This window comes from Balaenoptera physalus, assembly GCF_965194825.1.
Source record: "Balaenoptera physalus genome assembly, chromosome: 6".
Lineage (NCBI taxonomy): Eukaryota > Metazoa > Chordata > Mammalia > Artiodactyla > Balaenopteridae > Balaenoptera > Balaenoptera physalus.
Genome location: NC_138885.1, coordinates 94320905 through 94346017, shown reverse-complemented (window position 1 = coordinate 94346017; position 25113 = coordinate 94320905). Strand labels below are relative to the sequence as shown.

At 38.3% G+C, this 25113-nt stretch overlaps 1 protein-coding gene across 1 annotated transcript; it reads right to left on the bottom strand.

The window, feature by feature from the left end:
* Positions 1 to 24863, bottom strand: ICOS (inducible T cell costimulator). The gene is made up of 5 exons (XM_082467409.1): positions 24100 to 24863; positions 8323 to 8661; positions 7498 to 7604; positions 1991 to 6449; positions 1 to 1672 (listed from the first exon to the last, which is right to left on the bottom strand). Exons 1-4 carry the CDS (start codon positions 24155 to 24157, stop codon positions 6309 to 6311), a joined length of 645 nt encoding a protein of 214 aa, XP_082323535.1. The 5' UTR covers positions 24158 to 24863; the 3' UTR covers positions 1 to 1672; positions 1991 to 6308.
* Positions 24864 to 25113: the final 250 nt, after the last annotated feature.

Sequence of the window (25113 nt, the reverse complement as noted above, 5' to 3'; positions counted from 1 at the left end):
GCAACAGTGGGAAACCAGGCTTTCCCCTAGCCCTGGAAGGAACAAAGGGTGTCTGAACTGGAGTTCCTGGAGATATAAGGAAGTGAGACAGGGAAGGAACAGCTGGCAATAAAGGGTACCGAACCAGTAATCACTGTAGGCAAGCAGAACTTAACACGAAGGGCAAACTCTGGGAATCCGTATAAAACACAAGCCATAAGGTTAGGCATCCCAGGCCAAGGGAGCCACTGTGGCCCCCAGCTGAGGATGAATGAAACCACCCAGCCTGGGCTGTTAGAGCCCAAACAGGGCGTACATGGGGTGGGAACACCCAGAGTGGGGAGTCAGAGCCCAGGCAGAAAGAGGAAGCTATCATGGGGGGGAGGGGATGCCACCGAGATGGGAGATTGGTTTCATCCTGAGGCATTGATCAAATAAGTGAACATATTAAGGATAATAAGAGGCAGGTTTCTCAATGTCATAAGAGGAACAAATAATAGAAAGGAATAAGTCTAGAATGAACTCTGTAGTGTTGTATTAGAATAAAAGGCATAGGTGTGAACTCATGGATTTCAACATATACAGATATAGGTACAGAAATAAATACAATTGTAAATGTGTATATGTATGCATATATATGTATATACATACACACATTTACATCTATACTTAAATATACATATTATATATACATGTATATTTATAGCCACACACATACACATAGGCACACACATTTACTTCTAAATTAGTGTGTGTGTGGATGTGTGTGTCCCAGTTCTGTCCACTGAGGATCCTGGAGCAGGGACATCGCAATAGGAATGAGCATTTACTAATGCTTAAATCTTGGCTTCTAAAAACCATTGTTCACTCAAAGAAACCAGGACCCCTTCGGAAAACAACTGATTCCAGCACTGGGACAGGGAAAAACACGAGCTGAGCCTGGAGGATCTTGTTCTGCCAGAAAGCAAGGAAGTGCTGAAAGAATGATGGGGCCCTGGTCAAAGGACACCAGAGCCAGTTTCAATAGGCTCCTGCTGGCCAAGGATGGGACAATTTAAGCATCAATATGGATCATGGGTTCTAACTCCCAGGACAATGCTTGACAGTGAAAGATGGATTTCTTTGTTCACAATCTTAGCATGATCTCCAAAATTAGCCTAGAATAATAACAAATGTTTGCGCTTTGAATAAAATAGGAAATCATACATACATATATATGTATATCTATATGGACAAATGAATAAATTGACACTTTGATGAGGAACAGATGACTCACAAAATTTCAAAGTACCTCCCTATAAACTGTTACTATACAGAGGAATAGAGTTACTTTACAGAGGAGAAGCTTGACAGATGCTAACTTAGTCAAGTGATCAAAATGAATGTTATCAGTAACATAACAAGTTGAGATTTTGAGCCACCTGATAAGATGTAATTAAAAGAAAGTAGCATGGTTTCTGTGTTATCTTGGCTAAAGATCAATAACCTGATTTTAATTATGGAGAAACATCAGACTGACACAAATCAAGGGACCTTCTGCAAAATAACTGCTTGTAATCTTCAAAAGAGCCAAGGCCATAAAAGCGTAGGCTGAGGAACAGTACAGACTGACGTTCACAACAGAGATGTGATAACTAAATGGAAAGGGAGATTCTGGATGGAATCTTTTGCATAAAATACATTATAAGGACACCTGGGGCTTCCCTGGTGGCGCAGTGGTTGAGAATCTGCCTGCCAATGCAGAGGATACGGGTTCGAGCCCTGGTCTGGGAAGATCCCATATGCCGCGGAGCAACTGGGCCCGTGAGCCACAATTACTGAGCCTGCGCGTCTGGAGCCTGTGCTCCGCAACAAGAGAGGCCACGATAATGAGAGGCCCGCGCACCGCGATGAAGAATAGCCCCCACTTGCCGCAATTAGAGAAAGCCCTCACACAGAAACGAAGACCCAACACAGCCATAAAAATAAATAAATAAATAAACCCAAAGTTTAAAAAAAAAAAAAAGGACACCTGGAAAAACTTGAATGAAGTCTGAGAATTAGGGGCAGCAATGTCTCCATGTTAATTTTCTGATGTTGATGATTATATGGTGCTTATGGTGGCGAGCGTATTGTTTATAAGAAATATATACCAGTCAGAGGTGACAGGGCATTAGGTCAGAAACTTAGAAAAATAACAGTCCTTCTGCTGGCCTTCCAACTTTTTTATGTTTGTAGTTGTCTCAAATTAAAAAAAAAAAAAAAAAAAAAAAAATGAAAAGAGGAATTGTTCCAAGCAGTGTAACGATCTTTAAGAACAAGGTCAAATTTGCAGGTGCTGGCTACAGTAATCAATTCCCTCCCCAAAGAAAAGAGATATTTTCAGCTGAATATCAAATGTTTATTCTTTAGTTTCCTACTACTACAAAAATCTATTTCATAATTAGCTCCTCTTAAAACCAGTTTTTATTTCACAGAAATTGTATTCTTCAATAATTCACTTTGAAATGTCCAGGGCTAAGGATGAGGATACTTCAGGGCACAACTTGGGCAGCCAGGAGCAGCAGACCACATGAGAGAGGTCCTCCCCACTTGACGCCCCACGCAGAAAACTGCAAACAACTCAGAGAACACCTCTGCAAAGACAGCCAGGTCGCCCAAGTCAGCGAAACACCGTACTTGATTCAAATTACACACTCAGTACTGTACTGTACATATCCAGCATTACACATGCTTAAAATAAGTACGCATAATGACACATCAGGTCTCACTTTTCAAGTAAACTATAAGCAGGCAACTACAAGTTTTAAAACTGCTAAATAATCCCTTTTTTACCTAAGTTGAAAATATTGTTGCATACACATTGGCTGCTTCAGAAGCCTTGGGCATGCAGACAGGAAGTGGAGAAAATATTTCAGCTAAGAATAATCACATGTTGCGTGTACTTAAGAATCTTTCCAGCTAAACCAAATTCAAAGGAAGACTGCCTTGAGGGGCCAGGGTCGGTTTCCAGGCTGAATGGTTTCTAGGAGACGGAATCATACAGATGTTCCTTGACACATCTGTGCTTCTTCACAGATCCTGGAGGAAAATGCAGGCAAACCCACTCTGGTCCCCAGGGTGACTTCAGCCTTTGGGGGCAAGCGCACCTGTTTGTCCTGGCTAAGCGGAGTTTCTCAATTCTGTGAATTCCACCCAGGTCTGGATGGCTGCTCCAGGCTGATGGGGGCTGTTTCAACCTATAAAGCCCAGATGCAGCACGGCTATAGTTTGGCAGTGACCTCTAGGAACTGCAGGTTTCATGCTGAATAGATCATGGGTTCTATCTCCCAGGACAATGCTTGACAGTGAAAGATGGATTCCTTTGTTTGTTTACAGTCTTAGCATGATCTCCCAAAATAGCCTAGCTTGTAATTAATAGCACCATGAAAACACAGATAATGGTAGAAAAGAATATCAAAAAATGAAGTCACTTTTGATTCTGGGCAATGTTTCCTACTACTGGTGTCAACGAGTCAGCAAAGTAAACCATTTGAACTGAATTTGGGAAAATAAGATATCTTTCTGGAGCAAAAACTATGCTTATTTAGGGAGAATATAGGCAAGTTATATTCACTAGGCTACAGCTGTATCTATGAAACTGAGCAGCAGAAGGAAAAAATGTAGACATAGCTCCCAACTCAGTATGTCTGTCAAGTACTTATGTGGAAGTATTTTTAAAAGGAAAATTGAGGGCAGAAGAAGGCACCTAAATTGCTTGTGCAGTGGTCAACTGGGGTTCAGAAGTTGGAGAAAGAGTACTGTATTCCACTGTATTAGTAGGCTATCCTTACATATCCACACCTCAAAAATAAAATAACTGCAGTTTTGAAGCATCTCCCTCTCCTGCCTGATTATAAAAGGAATGCTCCTCCCTACAGAAAGAAGAGGTAGTCTGTTAGTGAAATGCAGACAGACTCTGGCCCTCAGCTGCCCATTTGCTTTGCAGATTCCATACCCTTGACATCTTTAAAACATTTTTATAGATGTGTTTGTTTTCCTGGCTGATGCATTGCTTAGAAGCAGATCTGAAGACAGGGTTTCCATCCCAGTGAGGTCTGTTTGTTGAGCACACACAAGCTGGGCTTTCTATAAAGCTAGCTGCGAGAGGGTATTTGTTTTGAGAGAACTCTACAGTACTAAGGCAGTCTGTTAAAATCCCTATTGACTGATATAGTCACTGGTCCAGACTGAACAAAACATCAGCAAAAGATGTATGTAGTCAAATCAAGTCAGACTCTCTGTGGTCCAGGAAACAGAGAATCTTGCTCTTCAAGTTGGGGGGAACTGGCCAGTGTGGCTCATGCCTGGTTGCCAGAGAGTTCCAAATTACGGGTCACATCTGTAACAAAAATTTAGCATAAGTTCTTTAAAAGCTCTCCATGTGCCAGTCCCCTTTAGCAAGGCTTCCCCTTTCCTCTGCCTCTTGTAAACACACACACACACACACACACACACACACACACACACACACACACACACACACAGGCAAACACATACCCCGTCCAAACTCTTCTTTATGCTTCAAGACTGAGCACCAATTCCACGTTTTCCATGGAGTTTTACCCAGCCCACTCTTGGCTCCTGTTGCAAACTTTGTCTGGACTCTACCACTTTGCAATTAATTGAGTACTTTTAACACTATCACGTGACTCCACCCTCCATGCAAACATATTACCTGTCCCAGTGACATTATAAACTGAAGACAAGGACTGTCTTAGGTCTTCTCTCCCTCTACCCAATATACATTACTCAGCACGGTGTTATTCGTATAATAACAAATATTTGACAGCGGTGCTGAGTCATGCTCTGCCTGGAATTGTATATGTGTAATGCTGTCGGAATACAGAAGAAAGACCCTGCCTACCCTCAAGAAGCTTACACTCTGGCCATTTTCAGTTACTGTTTGTTTACATGTAATTGCAAGATATATGCTAGGCTTGGTAGATGGAGCATGAAACTACCCCCCTCTGATTTCAGCTGCACCACTTCTGAGCATGCTGACTATTCTAGCAAAATAGCCCCACCCTGCATTTCTCTGCTTTTCTGCCTCAGGGCTTTCTCTGAAGGCTTAAGAGCAGCCTCATGGCATGCACAGAGCACGGCTCAGGAACAAGGGAGATTAATGCATCCTGCAGGCAACCCCAAGCCAGTGGGGATGGGAGCCAATGGATAAATGCCCCATTTGCCATCCTTCAGAAGAACAATTCTGGGAGACATCTGTATACTTCTCAGAAGTCCTGTGGCCTCTAGCTGAGATCTTAGTAATGCAACCTTCATCTGCTTTTCTGCCTTTCCTGTCTCCCTCTGTTCCCTCACCCCTTCTTCCTTCCAAATAAACTACTTGCACCCAAGTGTCTGTCTCAGGGTCTGCTTTCAGGGACCCAAATTAAGATAGACACATTATTACAAGCACAGAGATTGAGAGAAAAGATTTTTTCTTCCAATAGCAAAATAATGAAACACAAGCTCTTTGCTAGTGTCAAAGCTATGGTATCAACTCTCTGGAGAACCAAAGAATCACTGAACACCAGAAGAAATATCAACTTCTTTCATCTAAAAAAAATGAGGACTAAAGGCGATTTAGCCCCTTCCCATGCTTTAATTCCATGATTACAGGTGTTTTGTGCATCCCTTTTATACAAGTCCTTTACCACTGAGTGGTGGCAGAAATGCAGTGGCTTCTGTCTCATTATACACCTTCCATCACTGCAACCTCAAAGGCATAAGATTTACAAGAATGGATATTTCAGACTTTCTGGGATGGTCCTCAACTTAAGAACACTGCAACACTCACTCTGAATGAAACACTCACTCTGAATGAAAAAGGTCAAAGTCTCACCTAACTGACTTCCGCAGCCAACCAATTTCTCTAACCATGCACATTTTTTACGTTGAAATAACAGCATCTTCACCAATTTCTCCTTCTTCCCCTTGGGAACACCAGCCCAGATCTTTCTTCCAAATCTCAGTCGAAAACCTTCATATCTGTGTATCTCCCACAGTGCCTCACTCAGTAATTTACACTAAATTGATATTCAGTAAATCTCATCGTATGACTTAATGAACTTTTTAACAAGGAAGACTTAGAATCACCCCAATTTTTAAAATATCGATTGGAAGATTGCCTTGATACCATAGGGGTTTATGAACTTTTCGTTTATTTTTAATAGTGGTTTACAAGCATGTTGTTTTCAATGAACTGGAGAGAGCATCAATTCAGTTAAAATGAAAATGTGGCTTTTTACAGAAAATACTAAAATTCAGTCTTAGAGACATTTTCCCTTCCTTTAAAATAAAAAATTAAAATTCTAGGCTTCATGTAAAGAACGCCCTTCCCTTCCCAAGCCCCCTCGTGTCACTGTACCTGTGGGTCCAGGCTTTTTAGCAGTGCTCACGGCTGCCATGAACATGTATTCACTGTTAGGGTCATGCACGCTGGAAGGACACTTCTGCAAGAAAAGTCAGAAACGTGATTTGTCATCTGCTCTTCCCCACCTCCATTCCTGTGGGGGATGTGTTTGTGTGTTTGTTACTGTTTTCTATTCGTTGTTGCAGTATATGACAAAGTGTGATAATGTGACTTAGGCTCCTGACTTTAGGCTAAGTAGGAGAACAATATGAAAAAGGCTTGAAATAAAAACTGTTTCTGCTCAACGTCTTTTCTCATTTATGCCTTTACTGTTCCTTCCCCAGTAGACTTAGACCACGGGGCTTATCTTCCTCTCTTCCTTCTTTATCTCTCCTTTCAAATTCCCTTCTGACACGGATATACTCACTGTATGGCCAACGATCACACTGGGATATACCTGAGGGTGCTAACACCCTTGCATAATATGCAAAATGGTATAGGTTCTTTGATTGAGAACCCGTTTTGTGATGGACTAAAAAGAATATCCCCCGGCACAGAGAGATTTTTGTTGTTATCGTTGTTGTTATTCTTTCATCTTTCTGCCTAGCTTTTCAGTGGGTTTCTTTAAAAGCAAGGAGTCCTAATAACTTACCACGTAAAGAAGCTGGCGATTTCCTTCTCAACTACTGATGGTGCCCTACGAGACTTTCTCACTGATTGTTTTTTAATTGACTGGTTGAGGAAAATGTATAACTCATTGTTTCATCTGCCCTGACTTTGGAAACTTAGAATCAAATTTGCAGCCCACATGTAATAGTTTTTAAAAGTCGGAAGCATCTATTTTTATCTTATAACCCTCCTCCTGCCTTTTTTGTCTTTCCATGGCCCCAATTTCCTTATCTTTTTTGAATAATAATAATGACATAGCTCTTTGTAAGCCACTGAATTCCTTTTGGAATGAAGCGGCTATAAAGTAAATAAGCTTCTGTTCCAAGTTAGTAGTTTAATTAGTAGGCATGTCTTGAGGAAAGGAAATCATCTACCTGTTGATCAAATTACTCTGGCAAGAGCAACACATACTTTGATGAGTAAATAACTGCTCGTATTCCTCAGTAAAGCCAGTGCAAGAAAAGATCAACGTTGCTCACCTTTTTTGTAAGCCAACATGTAAGGACACATCCAAAAATGCACGCTACAACAAAAGCCGCACATCCTATGGGTAACCAGAACTTCAGCTGGCAACAAAGCTGTGATTCTGGGTTGGAAAAAAATTAAAGTAAGGAAAAACTCTCAGAATCAAATCTCCTCTTTCAGTGCTGAATCACAAGTTCACTTAACAAATTTAAAAGAGCTGTTTAAATTAAACAGCTTGCCATAAATCTTGCCTTCATTACAATCATGAAATCCAGTAAACAGTAAATAAATAACATCATCTCAGTATGATAGCAAGGATCCAGAAACTAAAACCGAAGACTCTATGCACGTATATTTCTATAAATGTGGTTAATAGAAACGACTTCGCTGTCTATGTTTTTGCAAAAGAATAAGTAGGAAAAGTAAAGGTATAAAACTATTGTTTTCAATCATCTCACTTAATTCCACAATTCCCAGCACAAAACCCAAACCTTAAACTTTAGGTGAATAGAAGCGACAGCCATTAAGCCATGGGTTTGGATATTTCTCCTAATTTTTGTCCTGATTTTCAATGGCATGTGTGTTTTAGAGACAACATAACCTATTTCTAACTCAGCAGTCTATATTATTAAATTTCATATTGCTGATTAATATAATTATTTTTATTATTAATAAACATCCTTGTATTGATATATTTCATCATAAATTATTGCCATCAATTGCACCGAAATGAACTCCAACACAAGAGATACTTATTTGTTTAACTGTTTTCATTAGTGAGAAAAATTGTTAAAATGTCTATGTACTCTTAAGTCTAGAAGATTAAAACAATGTCTTACCGTAAATATTCAAATATTCTTTGCTTAGAATATCTACTTGAAAAGGAGGAGGATCAAAAATTGATAGTTTGCAGATGTAATAGCTGGCATGAGAACTGTCCAAGTTATACAGAAAAAAAGAGACACTGTTATTGGATAACTGAAATTGACAGACGTTCAGATTCGTGATGGACACCGTGTCTCCGCTTCCCTTTGTTTTAATGAGATCACAGAGTATATTATTCCCTTTCAACAACTGCATTTTAAATTGTTGGACAGTATCAGGGTATTTGCATAAAATTTGTACACCTCCATTGTGAAATATAAACATCTCAGACGTGGCAGAAGCATTGAATTCTCCTGGATAAAAAAAAAAAAAAAAAAAGTGACATTTTATGATTCTGTTGACCTAATCATTATATTTGAGCACAAAAGTCATCTCTTCTCTTCATAAAGTCACCTTTATTGCAACAAAATGAAGGAACTTCACAACCAAAAAATAGAACATGAAGGTAAAACTGTGTCTTGGGAAAAAACCTAACCAGAGACTTGTTTATCATATATGAATATATAATATATTAAATAACATATTTACATAGTATGAATCAAAGAGAAATGGTTCCTGCCTTTGGGCAGATTTCATACTGGAGACAGATGATAGATAAATATGAAGTCATGCACCATAATTCATGCTAGGAATGGAGTCAAGTAAAGGTAGATGGGGTCACATTTTGACTGGAGAATCAGATAATGCCACTTGGAGAAAGTGACTTTGAAAATTGAACTTGAAGGAGGATTAGCACTTTAGTCAAACAATGAGAGATTTGGGGATAGACATATTTTAGGGAAAAAACTTTTTAAAGCACAAAACAGCTTAAACTAAAAATGAATGGTTATATAAGAGTATATATTTACACTATACCCTCCCGCTAGAGAGGGAAAGAACAGATGACTCATTTTCAAATGATAGAAACATGTCTTCTCTGAACCTCAACCATTGAGAACTGAATCAAAGTCTGATGATAAAGGTAAAGACCCAGAGTTTTGTTTACTTTTTCATTTTTAAAAATAAATTTTAGCTTATAGGAAACCAAGGTTGTTTTTGCAAGCTACGTGGGGATCACAGAAGAAGGAAACTGAAATGGATTTGGCCTGGTTGCAGATTCTGAGTTATTCAGTTATAAGTTCAAACAACTCTTTCCCTTCCTTTTTTCTTCTTCTTTTTTTAATATGACAAAGTTTCATGCTGAAATTGGGAAAAATTATTAGCATGACAGTTTTTAGCTTAAATTTTGAAATCCCTGTTTTTATTCTTGAGAAAACTATGTAACAAGTACAAAGAATTTTTAAGGAAAAAAATTACCTACTCCTCCTTTTCCAGTGAAATAGAAATACCGTTTCTGCATTTTTGCTCTTTATCTTCCAGACATATACTTATTTTATATAGCAAACCTATTCCTTTTGTTCTTCTATTGGCAGTTAATGTTATATCATAAACATTCCATTTTTTACATAGTCATCATACTTATCCTTTTTAATGGCTATATAAAAGGGCATAATGTTAATCTATCATAATTTGTTAAAGCATTCTACTAATGTTGACTGTTGGGGTTATTTTCAGCATTTTGATTTTATGTAAATATTTTGACATGTGGGCAAAATATTTAAAGACTCTGAAAACACTCGGTACCGCCATGTTGCTTTCGGAAAGAACTGTTCCACTTTATAACAGGACTAGCATTACCCTCCTGGCTTCACTTGTCACAGTTCTGCTTACACCAGTGCGTTCATTTTATTTAAAATTCACCATAGTTACTTACTGTTCTTAATACCTGTAGGCTTTCATTTGTATCTCTCATATTTCTAGGGAATAGATTTTCAAATTGGGGATTTGATTGTGAAAATATACACAAGCGTTCTAGTTTTCAGTGTGGCAGTCCAGGTTATTCAAACTAATTCCCACACCAAAACAACCAAACACGCTGAATGAAATGTCTAAAAATATTAATGTAAAGGATTAAAGAGCTGAAAAAAAGAAGAAATTACTAGATTAAACTTGAAGAACCAGAATCCAGAGAGATAAGCGAAGGTTAGAAGTTGCTTTTACTTCGAGAGCATGTGCTGCTCTCCCAGATTCAAACTTCTGCTTTCAAGTCTCAACTCCCAGAGTCTGAAAGCGAGAAATCTAGTAAAAGACATTCTCCTCAATAAGCTCCTCAAAATCCCAAAGGGCTACAGCCTTGGAACACAGGTTAAACCAGAAGTAAACCAGCCTTCATGCAGATTATAGCCCACCTTCAAATCACTTCAGTGGTCCAGAAAATCTCAATAATTGAACTTTGTCTAAGGTGATTTTGGATTATTATTACCCCTAAGCTTTTAAAAGTAAAAATGCAAACTATTACAGAAAGAAAAGGTTTACATCCTAGGCTTCAACTCATATCTACAAATAATAATTATAATGACAAGCATACCATAAAAAATAATCAGACATGCAAGGAAACAAGACAACAACAGAAGCAACAGACTCCAAAACCAAATACACAATTATATATTTAAATTATCAGATCCCCAAAATAAAACAATTGAGCCTTCTGTGTTTAAGGAAATAAAAGACAAACTTGTAATAATATCTATAGATCACAGGAAACAAAGAAAAAAAGTCAACTAATTTGAAAAAGAACCAACTAGAATTGGCAAAAAACCACACTGAGATTAGAAACTCAGCAGATATGTTAAGAGCCTGTTAGATGGTTAAAGAGAGTTGTTGAACTGGAAAATTCGGCTAGAAAAACTATTCAGAATGCAATCAAAATCCACAGGTTCAAGAATCCTAACAAATCACAAGTAGATTTTTTTTTAAATATGCACATCTAGACAAATCATAATAAAACCCCTAAAAACAGCCAGGGAAAAGAGACTGACTACCTTCTAAGAAGCAACTGTTAGACAGACAGGTGGTATCTCAACATCAACAGTAAAAGTCATGATACAGTGGAATTACATCTTATATCTTTAGAGTACTGAAAGAAACTGTCAACCTAAAACACATTGTCTAGGAGGCTAGAAACGGTGTATGCAACTTGAGACTTTGATAAATGAAGTATGCATGTTGTGATTTCTTGCATAATGACTAAAAGAATAGAAACAGAATATATAAACCAAATGAATATCTCAAAATTCAGTATGATGCTTCTGTATAAAGGGGAAGAGGAATTGGAATCGGGAAGGAAAACAAAGGGTGGAGAGGCTTCTGTGGGCTGACAATGTTTTACCTCTTGACCTGTGATAATTGTAGGAGTAAGGTAGTATGTTTTGTAACTATTCGTTAAATTGTACATTTATATTTTTTCACTTTTGTGAATAGATGTTTTGCTCTAGAATAAAATAATTTTCAAGTATAAAGAAGAAAAACAATGCTTGTTTCATTTAAAGAACTGAGGGTAAATGTAAGCAAAAGGCAAAGGGGAAAAACTCATCACATGAGAATAGGTGCAACCTACATTAGATTAAAGTGAAAGATGATTTGCATGGGGACTTATTTGTCTGAAAGTAAATTATGTTGCACTACTATTGCTTTGATGCTTATGTCTTTACTGTCTATTGCAGAAGATAAAATCAGTGAGCTGGTTCACAGTTCCTTTAGAAATGTTCAGAGCAAATTTCCCAAGGACTTCAGAATAGCAGTGTGTAAACCACAAAGAGATCTTGGAACAAAAGTGTCTGCGGCCACCTTGTGCACACACAGATGTAGATGCATTGTCTTCTACTTCGGAAGATGATTTTGTCAGCAGCTTTTTCTCCTTTTGGGCCCACACTATGACCTATAACCCAACGCAAGATGAAATATAATGGTTGGCGATGCAGGGTGATAGAAGTGCAATGCAGTGGTTCCCAAGGAAACCAGAGGAAAATTCTGGCTTTGCCATTAGCAAGTCTCTGTGACAAGGATACCTCTCTAGACTTTAGTCTCTTCAGCTGTGAAATAAGGAAGTGAGACCAAGACATCTTAAAGTTCTTTCCAACACTTACTCTCTATGGATTGAGGATGAGAACATATCTAGATGAGACCATGAACAACCAAGAGAGATACTAGTTTGCTGTTGGGTTCTCCAGAGGAGAAACCATGTTTCCATAACACTCTCTCTGTCCCAGCATCTTACTGGGCTGTTCCATGAAGTCAGGAGAAATGAAAATTAATGAGACAATCTTCCTGGCCCATAAAAACATTTAGGTATGGCGAGGAAAACTACCTAAGTTTTTCTTGAGTGACAGCGCCATTGACATCAGAGGAGTAACTGGAGATCCCAAAGTGTCATTTCTACGGGACACTCTTAGTTATTTGTTTTATCATTTTTAATCTAAAAACTACCTAGGTCACCTTTTTGTTATTAAATGTGGTGACAAGAAGCCTGACTTAAGTGTCCACATACCCGATGCTTAAACTTTCCATCTGGAAAACGATTTGGCAACTCTTGGTCTGCTATTTGATTGTTTTCAACTAAAGGAATCAGATAGGGGATTTAATCAATTGCTTCATAATTACTTTGGCACCTGTAGAACAGATATGATCAAATACTTAATCACAAAATCCTTAGTCTTTGATGATATATATATTTTTTAATTAATTAATTAATTAATTAATTAATTAATTTATTTATTTATTTATTTATTTATTTATTTATGGCTGTGTTGGGTCTTCGTTTCTGTGTGAGGGCTTTCTCTAGTTGTGGCAAGCAGGGGTCACTCTTCATCGCGGTGCGCAGGCCTCTCACTATCGCGGCCTCTCTTGTTGCGGAGCACAGGCTCCAGACGCGCAGGCTCAGTAATTGTGGCTCACGGGCCCAGCTGCTCCGCGGCATGTGGAATCTTCCCAGACCAGGGCTCGAACCCGTGTCCCCTGCATTGGCAGGCAGACCACCACTGCGCCACCAGGGAAGCCCCTTTGATGATATTTGAAAAATAGTATCAAAAGGAGATCATTCCTATAATCATGACTAAAGCATTTAATGGATAGACGATTTAAGGAAAATCTGAATATGTTAGTTCCTTATAACTGCTGAAGCAGCTAGAATCTTTTCTCCACCTTCCCTGGATGTTCTTATCTCCAAGTCTAATATTCAGTCAGGAGTACTGGTATGATAGCACCATTTTTTATAGCCGGTGTCTGCTTTGATTGGGTGTCAAATCTCTTTGGTCAGTTCCCCTGTCATACCAGTAGTTGAAAATTGTGACTATTCCCCTCATCAATCTCTTTCTTCTTGTTCTTTCTTCCCTTATATCAAGCTTAAATTTGCTTCGCATACCGCTTTTTTTTTTTTTTTTAACTTTTGGGTTTATTTATTTATTTATTTAGTTTTGGCTGTGTAGGGTCTTCTTTTCTGTGCGAGGGCTTTCTCTAGTTGTGGCAAGCGGGGGCCACTCTTCATCGTGGTGCGCGACCTCTCACTATCGCGGCCTCTCTTGTTGCGGAGCACAGGCTCCGGACGCGCAGTCTCAGTAGTTGTGGCTCACGGGCCTAGTTGCTCCGCGGCATGTGGGATCTTCCCAGACCAGGGCTCGAACCCGTGTTCCCTGCATTGGCAGGCAGATACACAACCACTGCGCCACGAGGGAAGCCCACACATACCGCTTTTTACTATAAAATTATCCTCCAAAATATTCTCTCACACTGTCTTTGATATGTTCCTCACTCTCCCTACCATAACCATCTCCATTTCCAATCCCCATAAGCTCTCATATACAGTCTGTACATGTTTCAGACATCCTGTAAACACCCCTACCTTCACACTTGTGTTTCCTGTAACATGATTCAACTTCTGCCCAGCATCATACACAGTCAAGCCTAGCAAACATACAAATCATACAGCAAGTCCAATTTTTCCACATACAGACAACTGATGACCCAGACAGATTAGATTATTTGTCCGAGGTCACACAGCTTCTTGGGCAGATGAAAGATTTGAGGTACAATCTGAGGTTGAAGTGCCACTAGCAACAACCAAAGGAAGTATAATGGAAGCAGGCAACCACATGAAGCTACAAAGTGGTCACTATAGACTGAGTCTTAGAGGATCACTGTTGAAATCCTTCTACAGGAAGAAAGTCTAATTTCCTGCAGCTCTGTTCTATGTCTGGTAGAATCTACCCATTTCTCCATCTAAGCTGCAATTGGTCCAAACCAGCATTCTCTCTCTCTGGGATGACAAGAGCTTCCTAACTTTCTGCTCTCACTCACACCCATTCACCATCCACTCTCCTCAGGGAAACCAGAATAATCTTCTTACATACATAATCAGATAGTACACTTGCCCTGCTTATAAAGCATCCAGGGCCTTCCCATCTCATTTAAAAGAAAATCTAACTCCTTATGCTAGTTTCCATGACTTGCGTGATCTACCCTGTCTCGCTAACACCATTTTATACCAGCCACTCACCACACTGCAGTCACACTGTTCTTCTTTCTATTCCTCAAACACAAGAAGTTGGTCCCCAGGGCTTTGAATTTGTTGTTTCTTTGCCTGGAATGTTATATCTAATTTTCATGTGGCTGCTTCTTACTTCTCCAGCAACCATTGACCGCTCAATCCAAAACACACCGCAAGTCATTTTCTAACATATTACCTGAGGTTGCTGTCTGCTTCGTTTTCTTGTTTACTGTCTGGCTACCCCACTATAACATAAGCTTTAAAATGAGGGACCTTGTTGGTTTTATTCACAGATTCATCCCAAGTATCTACAGTAGCACCTGGTAAGTAGTAAGTCACACTAAATATGTATTGGATGGATGGATGGATGAATGGATATGTAGATCTCAGTGATGTTATAAATCTGGGGAGATAAAGCGTAGACTATAGAATGTAAGAATCAAAAGGGCTCTTAGAAATGATTCAGTTAAGCCTTTCATTTTAAACTGTACACTTAAATTTATCAAGCTAAACTGGGGCCAGAAAACTGAGTACCTTTCCCAGGATTACATAGCTCATAGCTGGGACACGATCCCAGGGTTAGCTACGGCATGTTGCCTTTCTTCTGCAGACAAGTACATGCAAATATACAATCAAGTACAAAAGACACCTCCTCAACTGGGATGTCAGGTTCTAATGAATATTATCTGGCTGAGCTTTAAAGAAGCACGTTCTTTAACTATTATAAATATCTACCAGGTTCATAAAGACTTGTTTAGATGGTTGACTATTCTCTTGGCTCTTTTGTGTCTATAGAAGGGAAGACAGGTTTCAACCTGGTTATTATTTTTATCTTCTAAAGTGCAGAATCATTAAATTTGCCCAATGGATGTCCAGGACAGGTGCCTCTGAACCAATGATTGTTGTAATACATCCAGATGTTTCATAACCAGAGCATGTTAGTGATTTGCAATAGAAACACCATGCTATAAAATTTAGCATTTAATGCATTGCTAAAAACACAAACAGGAATATGTTCTCTTGAATCCTGGTGATGAGTCTAAAAATCTGAATATTCAGACTTCAGTTTCGTTTTGCTACCATATCTGTTTACTTCTTGTTGGTGCTCCTAGATTATAAGTACGCTAGAAAATAGGTGCTATATCTTAATCACATTGACTACTATGTCTAAAGGGTGCAATCTTTCCAATAGAGGTTCAAACCTGTTAACTGCTGCTATGATTTTTATAACATTACTGTTGATATCAGCAGACTAAGGTTTCAAGAGTAAACTCAGAATGTTTATATCAGATGATTTCTTTAGATCTTCAAAATTTTTAAAAGATAAAAGCATTTGCATCTTCTTTTTGGGGAGCTATTAAGAAAAAAATCTCTGAAGAAAAGGGTCATTCAGCTGAGAATCGCATTGTGATTCAGAAGTTTATTTACAAATTGATTCTTTTACATCTAAACTATTTCATTTCTTCAGTGTAAGATTGTCTTGATAGAACCCATCCTGCCAGGACTCTTTATAAGCAGTTGTATTATGCCTGGTTGAAAATCTTTTAGCAAAAACACTTAGAAAACCCACACAGTGCAGGGGATATGAGACGGATCAGCAATTTCACTTTATTCTCCTTAACTCAGACTTCTAACCACAAACCTCCACAAAGGTCTGAGTGATCGAAAGATAAGATTTCCTGAGTTTGCAATTATTGATAGTGCTTATTAAAAATATTTTCTGTAATCCAACAATGATAAGCTTTAGCTTAGCACAGCACATGAATGTGACGTAAGAAGTGAAGTTCTAAAAATTGCAATGTTTATATTAGGGTTTTGTTACATTTGATCTTTTCCTAAGAAATTCTGTCATTTAAAAAATATGCTTTCTACCACTTTTTTTTTTACCTCTCATAAAACCACTGTCATTTCTTATACATCTACTAGCTAAAACTTTGGGAATCCTGATTAGCAGATTTTTATATATGCATAATTTCTATATTTACATTATTATTCAAAGGCATCCATAATCTAAAGTAGTGATTGAAATTGGTAGCAAGGGTAGGCAAAATAAGCCCAATCCCAAGTCTTAACATTTGCAGAAAAGGAAGTCAAAAAAACATGAAGAAAAAAAGTAAGGAGAAAGTTAAAAAGGCAAAAGACTATGAGCGCACCTGCACGTGCACACGCACGCTGACACACACACACACACACAATGTGTGAATTTTCTATTCTCCAAGGAACTCTGTAGAGGGGGTAAAACAACCTTTGATGCTCTAAAATGCATAATTTTTTTAATGAAAGATTGATTTTCTCCTCGTAAAAACTGATTTTCTTTGTGAAAATGGAAAAATCCCAAAGGTGTTATAAAACTTCATAGCGATATTTACAAAGTAATTAGAATAAACTCTACTCTCTACTCCAGTAACCCACACCTTCATCTCCAGCCCACTCCTCCCCTTGGCTTAGTTCCTTATTTCCAGTTTCCTTTCAACGTCTCTATCTGGATGTGTCCCCTGACATATCAAGAGTAACATTTCCAAACTGAACTCAGCATCCACTCACCAAGCCCAAGTCCTGTCCTTTAAGGCATCAGGACCTCAGAGTCTTCCTCATTACTCCCTCTCTCCGACTGTCCTGATCCAATTGGTCACCAAGTCCAGTTGACTCTAGCTCATGGATGGTTTTTCCCCATTCCCATTGCCAAACTAGGACTTTTTCACATCTTCCTTCATCTGTGGAAGCATCTTCTTGACTGGCCTTCTCAACAGCAGTCTCTCCCTCCAAATCCATTCTCCATGCTGCTTGCAAAGTTGTGTTTCTACAAAGCATTTCACTCCCCAGTTTGAAAATATCCACTACCTTGTTGCTTATGAGGTAAAAAAATAAATCAATTTTCTTGGAATGACACAAAATCCTTTCACAATCTCAGGGACCATATAGCTTCAAGCTACACCATACTTTTTGGCCATTACTTTCACATTGTTACTTCTATCCCCATAGACTAGAATATCCCATTACCCCTCTATCTGCTTAGAAATCCTCATTCATTCTTTAAGAACCACTTTAAAGAACCGCTTTGTCCCTGAGACCCCCAGACAAAGACTCCTATCTCAATGATTTCAATAAAGCCTTGTTTATACCAATATATTTATAATGTGTATAAGCTTAGATCATGATTATTTTTGTCTGTCTTCCTCATTTAAACATAAACTTCACAAGGATAAGGACTGTATCATGGTCACTTAAATAATCCTAGGACCTGGAATACATTAGATGCTCAATAATAATAAATGAATGAGTGAATAGAAGAATATAGAAGCTGAGCATGGCTGGTAAATGTCCTGCAATGAGGTGAAGAGATGAGCAAGAAAAACAGAGCAGGGGATCCAATCTACTGGATAATGGAGAATGCTTGTTTCCAAGTCCAAAGGCAAAGTCTCACACTGAATGATGCCCAACCAATTGTCTGAAGCCCAATAGTTTTGGAGTTATATAAACATCTAAGCTTTCAAAAACTTCCAAATAATAATAATAATTGCAACTTACAAGCATTGCATGTTTCTCATGTATTAAGGTTTCAAATTCATTACATGCAATATATCATTTGATGTTCATAACAACATTTGACATCAGATTTTCTATTTTTATTCCTATTTTACAGATGAGGAAACTGAGGCTTGAGTAACTGGCCCCAGGTCATAGAGGCAAAATGTGGTGGAGCCATGATTTGAATCTAGACAATTTGAGATCAGGGTCCACATTTCTAAGGAGCTGCTTAGTCCAATAATCTAGTCCAACCCCTTAATTTTATAGAAGCTGAAGCACAGAAGCTAAAGAGACTTGCTAAGAAAAGAGAAGAAAACGAAAAAGAAGCTTTTAACATTAAGCTAGATTTGGAAGTTATTTTCAAGTATTTCTTTTCCTTCAAGATGTATTGGGTGTATAATTGTCCCAAATACTTAAAGTAGTATTTACATTGGTGCCACATATGTATTCTACGACTGAAAAGGTTATTATGCACCAAAAAACATATATAAAATGATTTATTTGATGTGAAAATACATTCTTTAACATACCTGTTTCCCTAGACAGCCTCATTCATGGATCATTGTGTGTTGAACTGCCCTGTGTACTTAAACCTGCAACAAAGTCTGGGTCCTTGCTCTGATGGGATCTAAATTCTTGATGAGTATTCTGTAACTTATCTGCCTGTAGAAATGTAAAAAGATGTATTCACATCTACAAGAAACTCTATTATAATTAAATAAGAGCAAACAGGAACTACTAGGAGATTTTGCTTCAGTCTTAGATAGTACAAAATGAGCAGAACTTGAATTGTGAGGGCAGCAGAGGTTTTGTTTCTTGTTTTTTTTCATGAATGAATTTTTTTTCATGCTAAGCCCTAGGAGAGTATAAATGTTGGCTATAAAAGTTTGATTTCTCATATTCAAAAAAGTTCCATTTAAGTGATTCTTTGTTGCTTGTTGGAAGTGCCATGTCTATGGCAACACACTCAGAAAAACAAAAGACTATCAGAACTAGTGGTTGACTGACTCAAAATTCTTGAGCCCAAAATTCTTGAGTCCATCACCTTCCTTTAAAGACAAACTGCTTCTTCTTAGCTTTTCCTCATGCAAAGTAGATGCAGCCATCGGTATGTTATACGAGAGTCAGAGGAGATTCATATCCCAATTTCTGACTCTCTCTTTAAACTCGCAAATCTCAGTCTGTTTCAATCGACCATACAGGCCAAACTAATGGAAAAAAATTGCTTGTTGACCAACAGCTTTCATTTGTGTTACATGTTTTCTACATATTTAAGTTCCACTTTCCAAAGTATAATTCTGAATTTTCCTCAAAAGGTATTAAACGCCACATTCTTATTTTACTTAGAATGATGAAAACGTGTCATTTAATAGACTCAATTTATTAGAAGAGCAGTAACACAGAGATGCCATTTATGGAGTAAACGTGGTCTTTTCTTTGGGTATTGAAGGCTACAAATGATTGGTATATATGTGTGTGTGTGTGTGTGTATATATACACATACATATGTATATATGTATGTGTATATATATGTATATATATGTGTATATATATACTGGGCTTTGAATTTGTAAAGCCCAGTACAACTTTTTATGTATAAAATTTATATTCTTAGGATAGGGAGACAGCATGAACTGTGGGTTTTGCTCGGTTTACAACTGTGAATACTGAGGCCAATTTTTTTTTTACGTCAAACAAGTCTATGGATACACAGTGAGCAAAGCTCAGATGAGAATTGAGGTCCTCCCTACACACCTACATTTTGTTTCTACCAAGAAATGGGAATATGCTGCTAGCAATTTAAGAACTATAATATTCCGTTTCATCTGAGGGAGTTGTTAACAGCCATGGCAAGTTATGAAATTCATTTTGCTCACTAATGATGATAAAACAAGGATCTCGAGATCTTACATGAAAATAATAGGCATGTCTAAAAAGAAGGAAAAAAGACAAAGAAAAAGATATGACTAAACAACTACTGGGAGAAAATATCCCCAAAATTTAAAAAGCCCCAAAAAACCTGAAGTCTGCAGATTGAAAAGGCTCACTCAGTCCCAAGCAATGTTAATGAAAACACTCACAGAGTTAGGCATATCCTAGTGGAATTCCTGAATTCCATTATTGAAATGAATAACAAGATTCTAGAGATACTTTTTAATCTACTTGCAAAGTAATGAGAGGCAGACTAACATGGAACTACTCACCTGCAACCCTAGAAGCCAGCATATAGTGAATGAATATCCAGAGACTATTAAAAGAGTGCAGTCCAGGAATCCTACTCCCAGAAAAGAGATTAGTCACCCATCAGAGTAAAGGAAGACATCTTTACCCATGCTGGAATTCAGAGTTTGAGGTATCTGAAGAAAATAATGGAAGTCTTCTGATCATTGGATCGGAACAAGGATGACAGGACAGGAGCAGATGGCAAGAATGATGCTGCCGCTGGGAAAAGGTGACGTGAGTGTAAAGAATTCTTGAACCAGAAGAGAAATACTGTCAGAGGAAACTTAGCAATGATCTGCAACTACAAGTTTTCAGTTATTTCAACAAAACCCATGTATGGGGCAGGGGTTCACTAAGCGGAAAGCAAGAGAGTGAAAAGAGAACATTCCAAAGTTCTCACGTCGCTGCGGGGGATGGGAGGTGGGGTAAACACGTCAAGCAAGGCTACTGTCATTATTTACTTTACTACAATAATAAATAGATATTCAATTAAGCTGCTCTGAACATGATAATGAATTAGTCAACTAGGACGTTAGTCAACCTTCCAAATTACAGAGGGAAAGAGGGGAGTTAAAAGAAACTTCCTCCTACCAACAAAAATAAAAAAGAATACCGCAACCAAGGAAAATAGAAATAAACATAATATTGAAGGAGTGAAATCAATATAGGCTTCTTGTGCTGAGTGAGAATGCCCTGAATTCATCTATTGAAAGAAAAGATGGACAATGTGGATTTTTTTAATTCAGCAAGAACACTGGAAGGAGGTGCTGGGAGGGGGTTAAATGTAAGCTCAGCTCCGCAGGACTCTCCCTGAGCTCCGGGGAGGAGCAAGTGCTGGAGGCGCCAAAGGGCTGGTTTTTTTGGAGGTGATGGAGTTCAGGAATCACTGCTTCAATGCCTGGGTGACAAAAATCAAGGCTCAAAATGAGCCTGAGGGTTACCCTTCCAGCTTCCACCCTGAACATATCATTACACATGCACATTTATTAAACACCACCCAACCTTGGTCATTCCCACTCCACTGCTTTTAAAATGGTCTTTCCAAAACCAGAATTCATCAGGTCACCCGCGTGGTCTCCATTGCCCATAATGTCTAGAAAGAGTGTCTTCTAAATGCAGACAGAGGGTCCCATTTTTCTCAGATCCTTTTACGATTAAGAGCCTCCTATTGTTCCAGAATCATTAAAAGAAGACGACTTTGTTAAGTTTTACACTGAGATCAGTAGAAGACTGAGAATCACCAAGATTTCTTTCCTCTTAACTCACCAACCAAATAACAAAACTGATGAGAATTTCTCTCCTTTGAGATTCATATTATATCTCCACTACTTCAACATGGTGTGGAAAGAATGTGGATACTGGAATCAGACATATTTGAATTCTAATCTTGGTTCTGCCACTAATTACTAGGTAACCAAACACTTAGCCTTTCCTGGTCTGAGATTCTTCAAAGATTAACTGAAAGTAAGAATGCCTACCTCTTCATGGGATGAGAAAGCCTACATAGTTGGGAGGATTAAAAATATGCCAAAGGAAAGGATCTGCAAGAGCTTAGTTGACTTCAGTTTCGTTCTTTACTTTGCATTTAGAGCCTTTAAAATGGTAGTTACTGGATACATGCATTGTGGTGATATTTTGAATATGAAGATTGTTCAGCAGTTTACTATCTCCATCTAGCCATTTGTGCCCCAATTTTGCCACCTGTCAAATAGGATAACAGCTTGCACATGGCATGGTTTTCTGTTGATGAGGGGGAACGTTGGTTTTCCAAGATAAATATCATTCCAGAAGTACAATTTATTCATCAGCTTAATTTGCCAACTAGAAATAATTCCACCTAGGCTGGATCGATCCTTCCACAGTGGTAACACCATTGCTAATTCAAATCTCCTGAGCATAATATCACCACCATAAGTGCCTAAATGGGTTTGGCATATTGGATGCTTTTTAGCAGTACAAACCCTTCAATGACTTGAACCAATGTTCTTGGAAGAAAATCCACAATCCTTCACATGGTGCATATGGTCTGAATGGTCTGGTCTCTGCTTTCCTTTCCTGCCTTATCTTGCACCATCCCCAACCCCTTTCCTCTCTGTACTCAGGCACATCCACTTTCTTCCAGCTTCCTGACTTACTTCATTCCTTCCTGCCACAGGTCCTTTGCACTTACTCTTTTCATGATATGGAATGTTCTCACCCACCATCCCACCATTCTCCCCATTTATTCCTATTTGTCCTCCAAGGCTCAGCTCAAGTGCCACTTCCACAAGAAAGACTTGGATGAACCCACCCCCCAACCGCACCTCCACACCCGCCAGTCTATGCAGGTTTCTTTGTTACATCCTCTGATAGGACTGAGTTCTGCCTGTAATTGTCATTCATTCATGGGATTATTTGATTAGTGTCTCTCTCCCAGCCATTCAGTTAGCTTCGTGAGAGCAGGGGCTGACCTGATTTTGCTCATCATTGTACACACAGCAGCTGGCACAGTACCTCCTGCACGACAAGTGCTTGGTGCTGAATGAATGGATGAGTGAATGAATGAATGAATATCAACTCCAAAGCTATTCCTTTGTTGCTCATGCAGCTAAAGGATTTCATTGGGTTGTATAAAAGCCATAGTTAAACAAGCAAGTGGCCCCAAACTGCCCTTGGGACCTTAAGTAGACTCTAATTCCTCATTCCTCTTTCCTCTTTATTTAAGAGCATTGGAGCCACCTTGAGCCACCACAAGATCAAATATTTGACCAATACACTTTTGTTTTTTAATTCTTTGGAGAGAAAAATAAAGTCTATTTTTGGTACCACTGCAAAACCTATTTCTAAATAAAGTTATACCTACTAAAAGTTCTGTCTGCACTTTTAGTGTTAGTAGAACTTCCCAATGTAATATAATTTCACTTTGCTTTTTCTCAGCCTCAAGAACATGAGGCTCAGACTTAAAGATGAAACAAAAATAATAGAAAATGTACCAAGTAAGAAGCAGCAGAAGTACATATTAATTTCATTGTAGGTAACATTATCTAAAGTATTCAAGTAGAGTGTGATATATACCATGTAAGAGAAAGAATTGAGGACTTCAGAATGATCTTTTTAATGTCTACAGAGGCTAGGGAGTGTTTTTACATCATCCACTACTCCTTAGCCTTTTAGAAGGACCTTGACATTAGTGTCGAAAAAACTCTGTGGCAGCCAGGGCGTTTCTGACAAAAGACCACCCAGATAAGATTAAAATCAAAATCCTTCTTTTCAAAGCCCTTCCATCTTATTTTCTCCTTCAGAAAGAATCCCCAGCCCAAATGCCAGAACTACTTAATTTTCATTCTCTTGACACAAGTCATTTTGCCTTTCATCTTTCTCTGAGAACAGTAAGCCACTCTTCTACTTTATCCACTAAAAAGTAACTTCAAGCAGGTAATTTAAAGTTTTAATGATCCGATGAGACATTTTTCTTCATCTTAAAACAGTGACATAAACACCCTTAGCCATGGACTTGGGCTCTTCTGTAATCGTTCTTACTTTCTGAAAACAAACAAACAAAAAAAACCTTTTCCAATTGATTTTTCTTAATGTTGACTTGAATTATAACTTAATAATAAATATTCAGTAGGTCACTTACCTGTTAGAACTTCAACTTGGAAGCAGAAGAGAAAGAAATACCAGAGATCTGACTTCATGTTTGCCAGAAACAAACACAATTTTCTCCTTCAGTGTTTAAGGCTGCCAGTGAATTCATGTCCTCTGCTGTTTTCTGTTTGCTGGAAAGGAAGTGGGTTTTTTGGGGGTTGATGTAGTGTCACACTTACCATCAAGGCAGGGAGGTGTCTCTTAATTGATGTCAGTGGCTATATGTCATTATTGCTCATGGGGGTTAAGCTTAATCCATGGATTATTAAGGATTTTGAAGACAGAGGAAAACTTTACCCTCATTTCAGTTCCATGAAAAGAAGCGAAAGAGACAATGTCTATTCTTTTCAGAACCACCCTATTCCTCTGAATCAATAGTTTTGGGGATAACATGATCTAAAATTAACCACATGATAAATAGCATATATTTGGACACATTTCTATCTTATGCTATTTGCTCCAGAGAAAGAAAGCCTTTGAAATAGGACAAGAAATCAAAGAAATTACAACAGAACTTGAAATGATGATACTGAAAGAAGAGCAACACAGGAATCTAAGAAAGAATATTTACATGGCATTCATTGTAGATGGTAATTTTCCAAGTGTTAGAGTTGGTTTTAATCTAACTTAAACCTTGCCTTACATAGTACAGCAGAGTCTGTAGAAATCAGGGATTCTACACCTATAGCCTCAGATGAAAGCAAGAAAGCTGAAGAGCCTACCCATGGTCTCTCTATCCATGCAGGGTGATAGAGTAGACAATATGTGAATATAGCTAATATTATATTTATATTGTTTCACATTTATGTAGGTGGATTATTTGTATATGTTTATATAATGTCTTATACATGTATTAATTCATTTAATCCTCTTAACCATCCTATGAATGGGGACTGCTAGTCTCCCCATTGTACAGATGAGGAAAACTGAGGCACAGAGTGGTAAATTACCTGGCCCGAGTCACTTAGTTAGTAAGTGGCAGTGTTTGGATTTGGAGTGTGTGGCT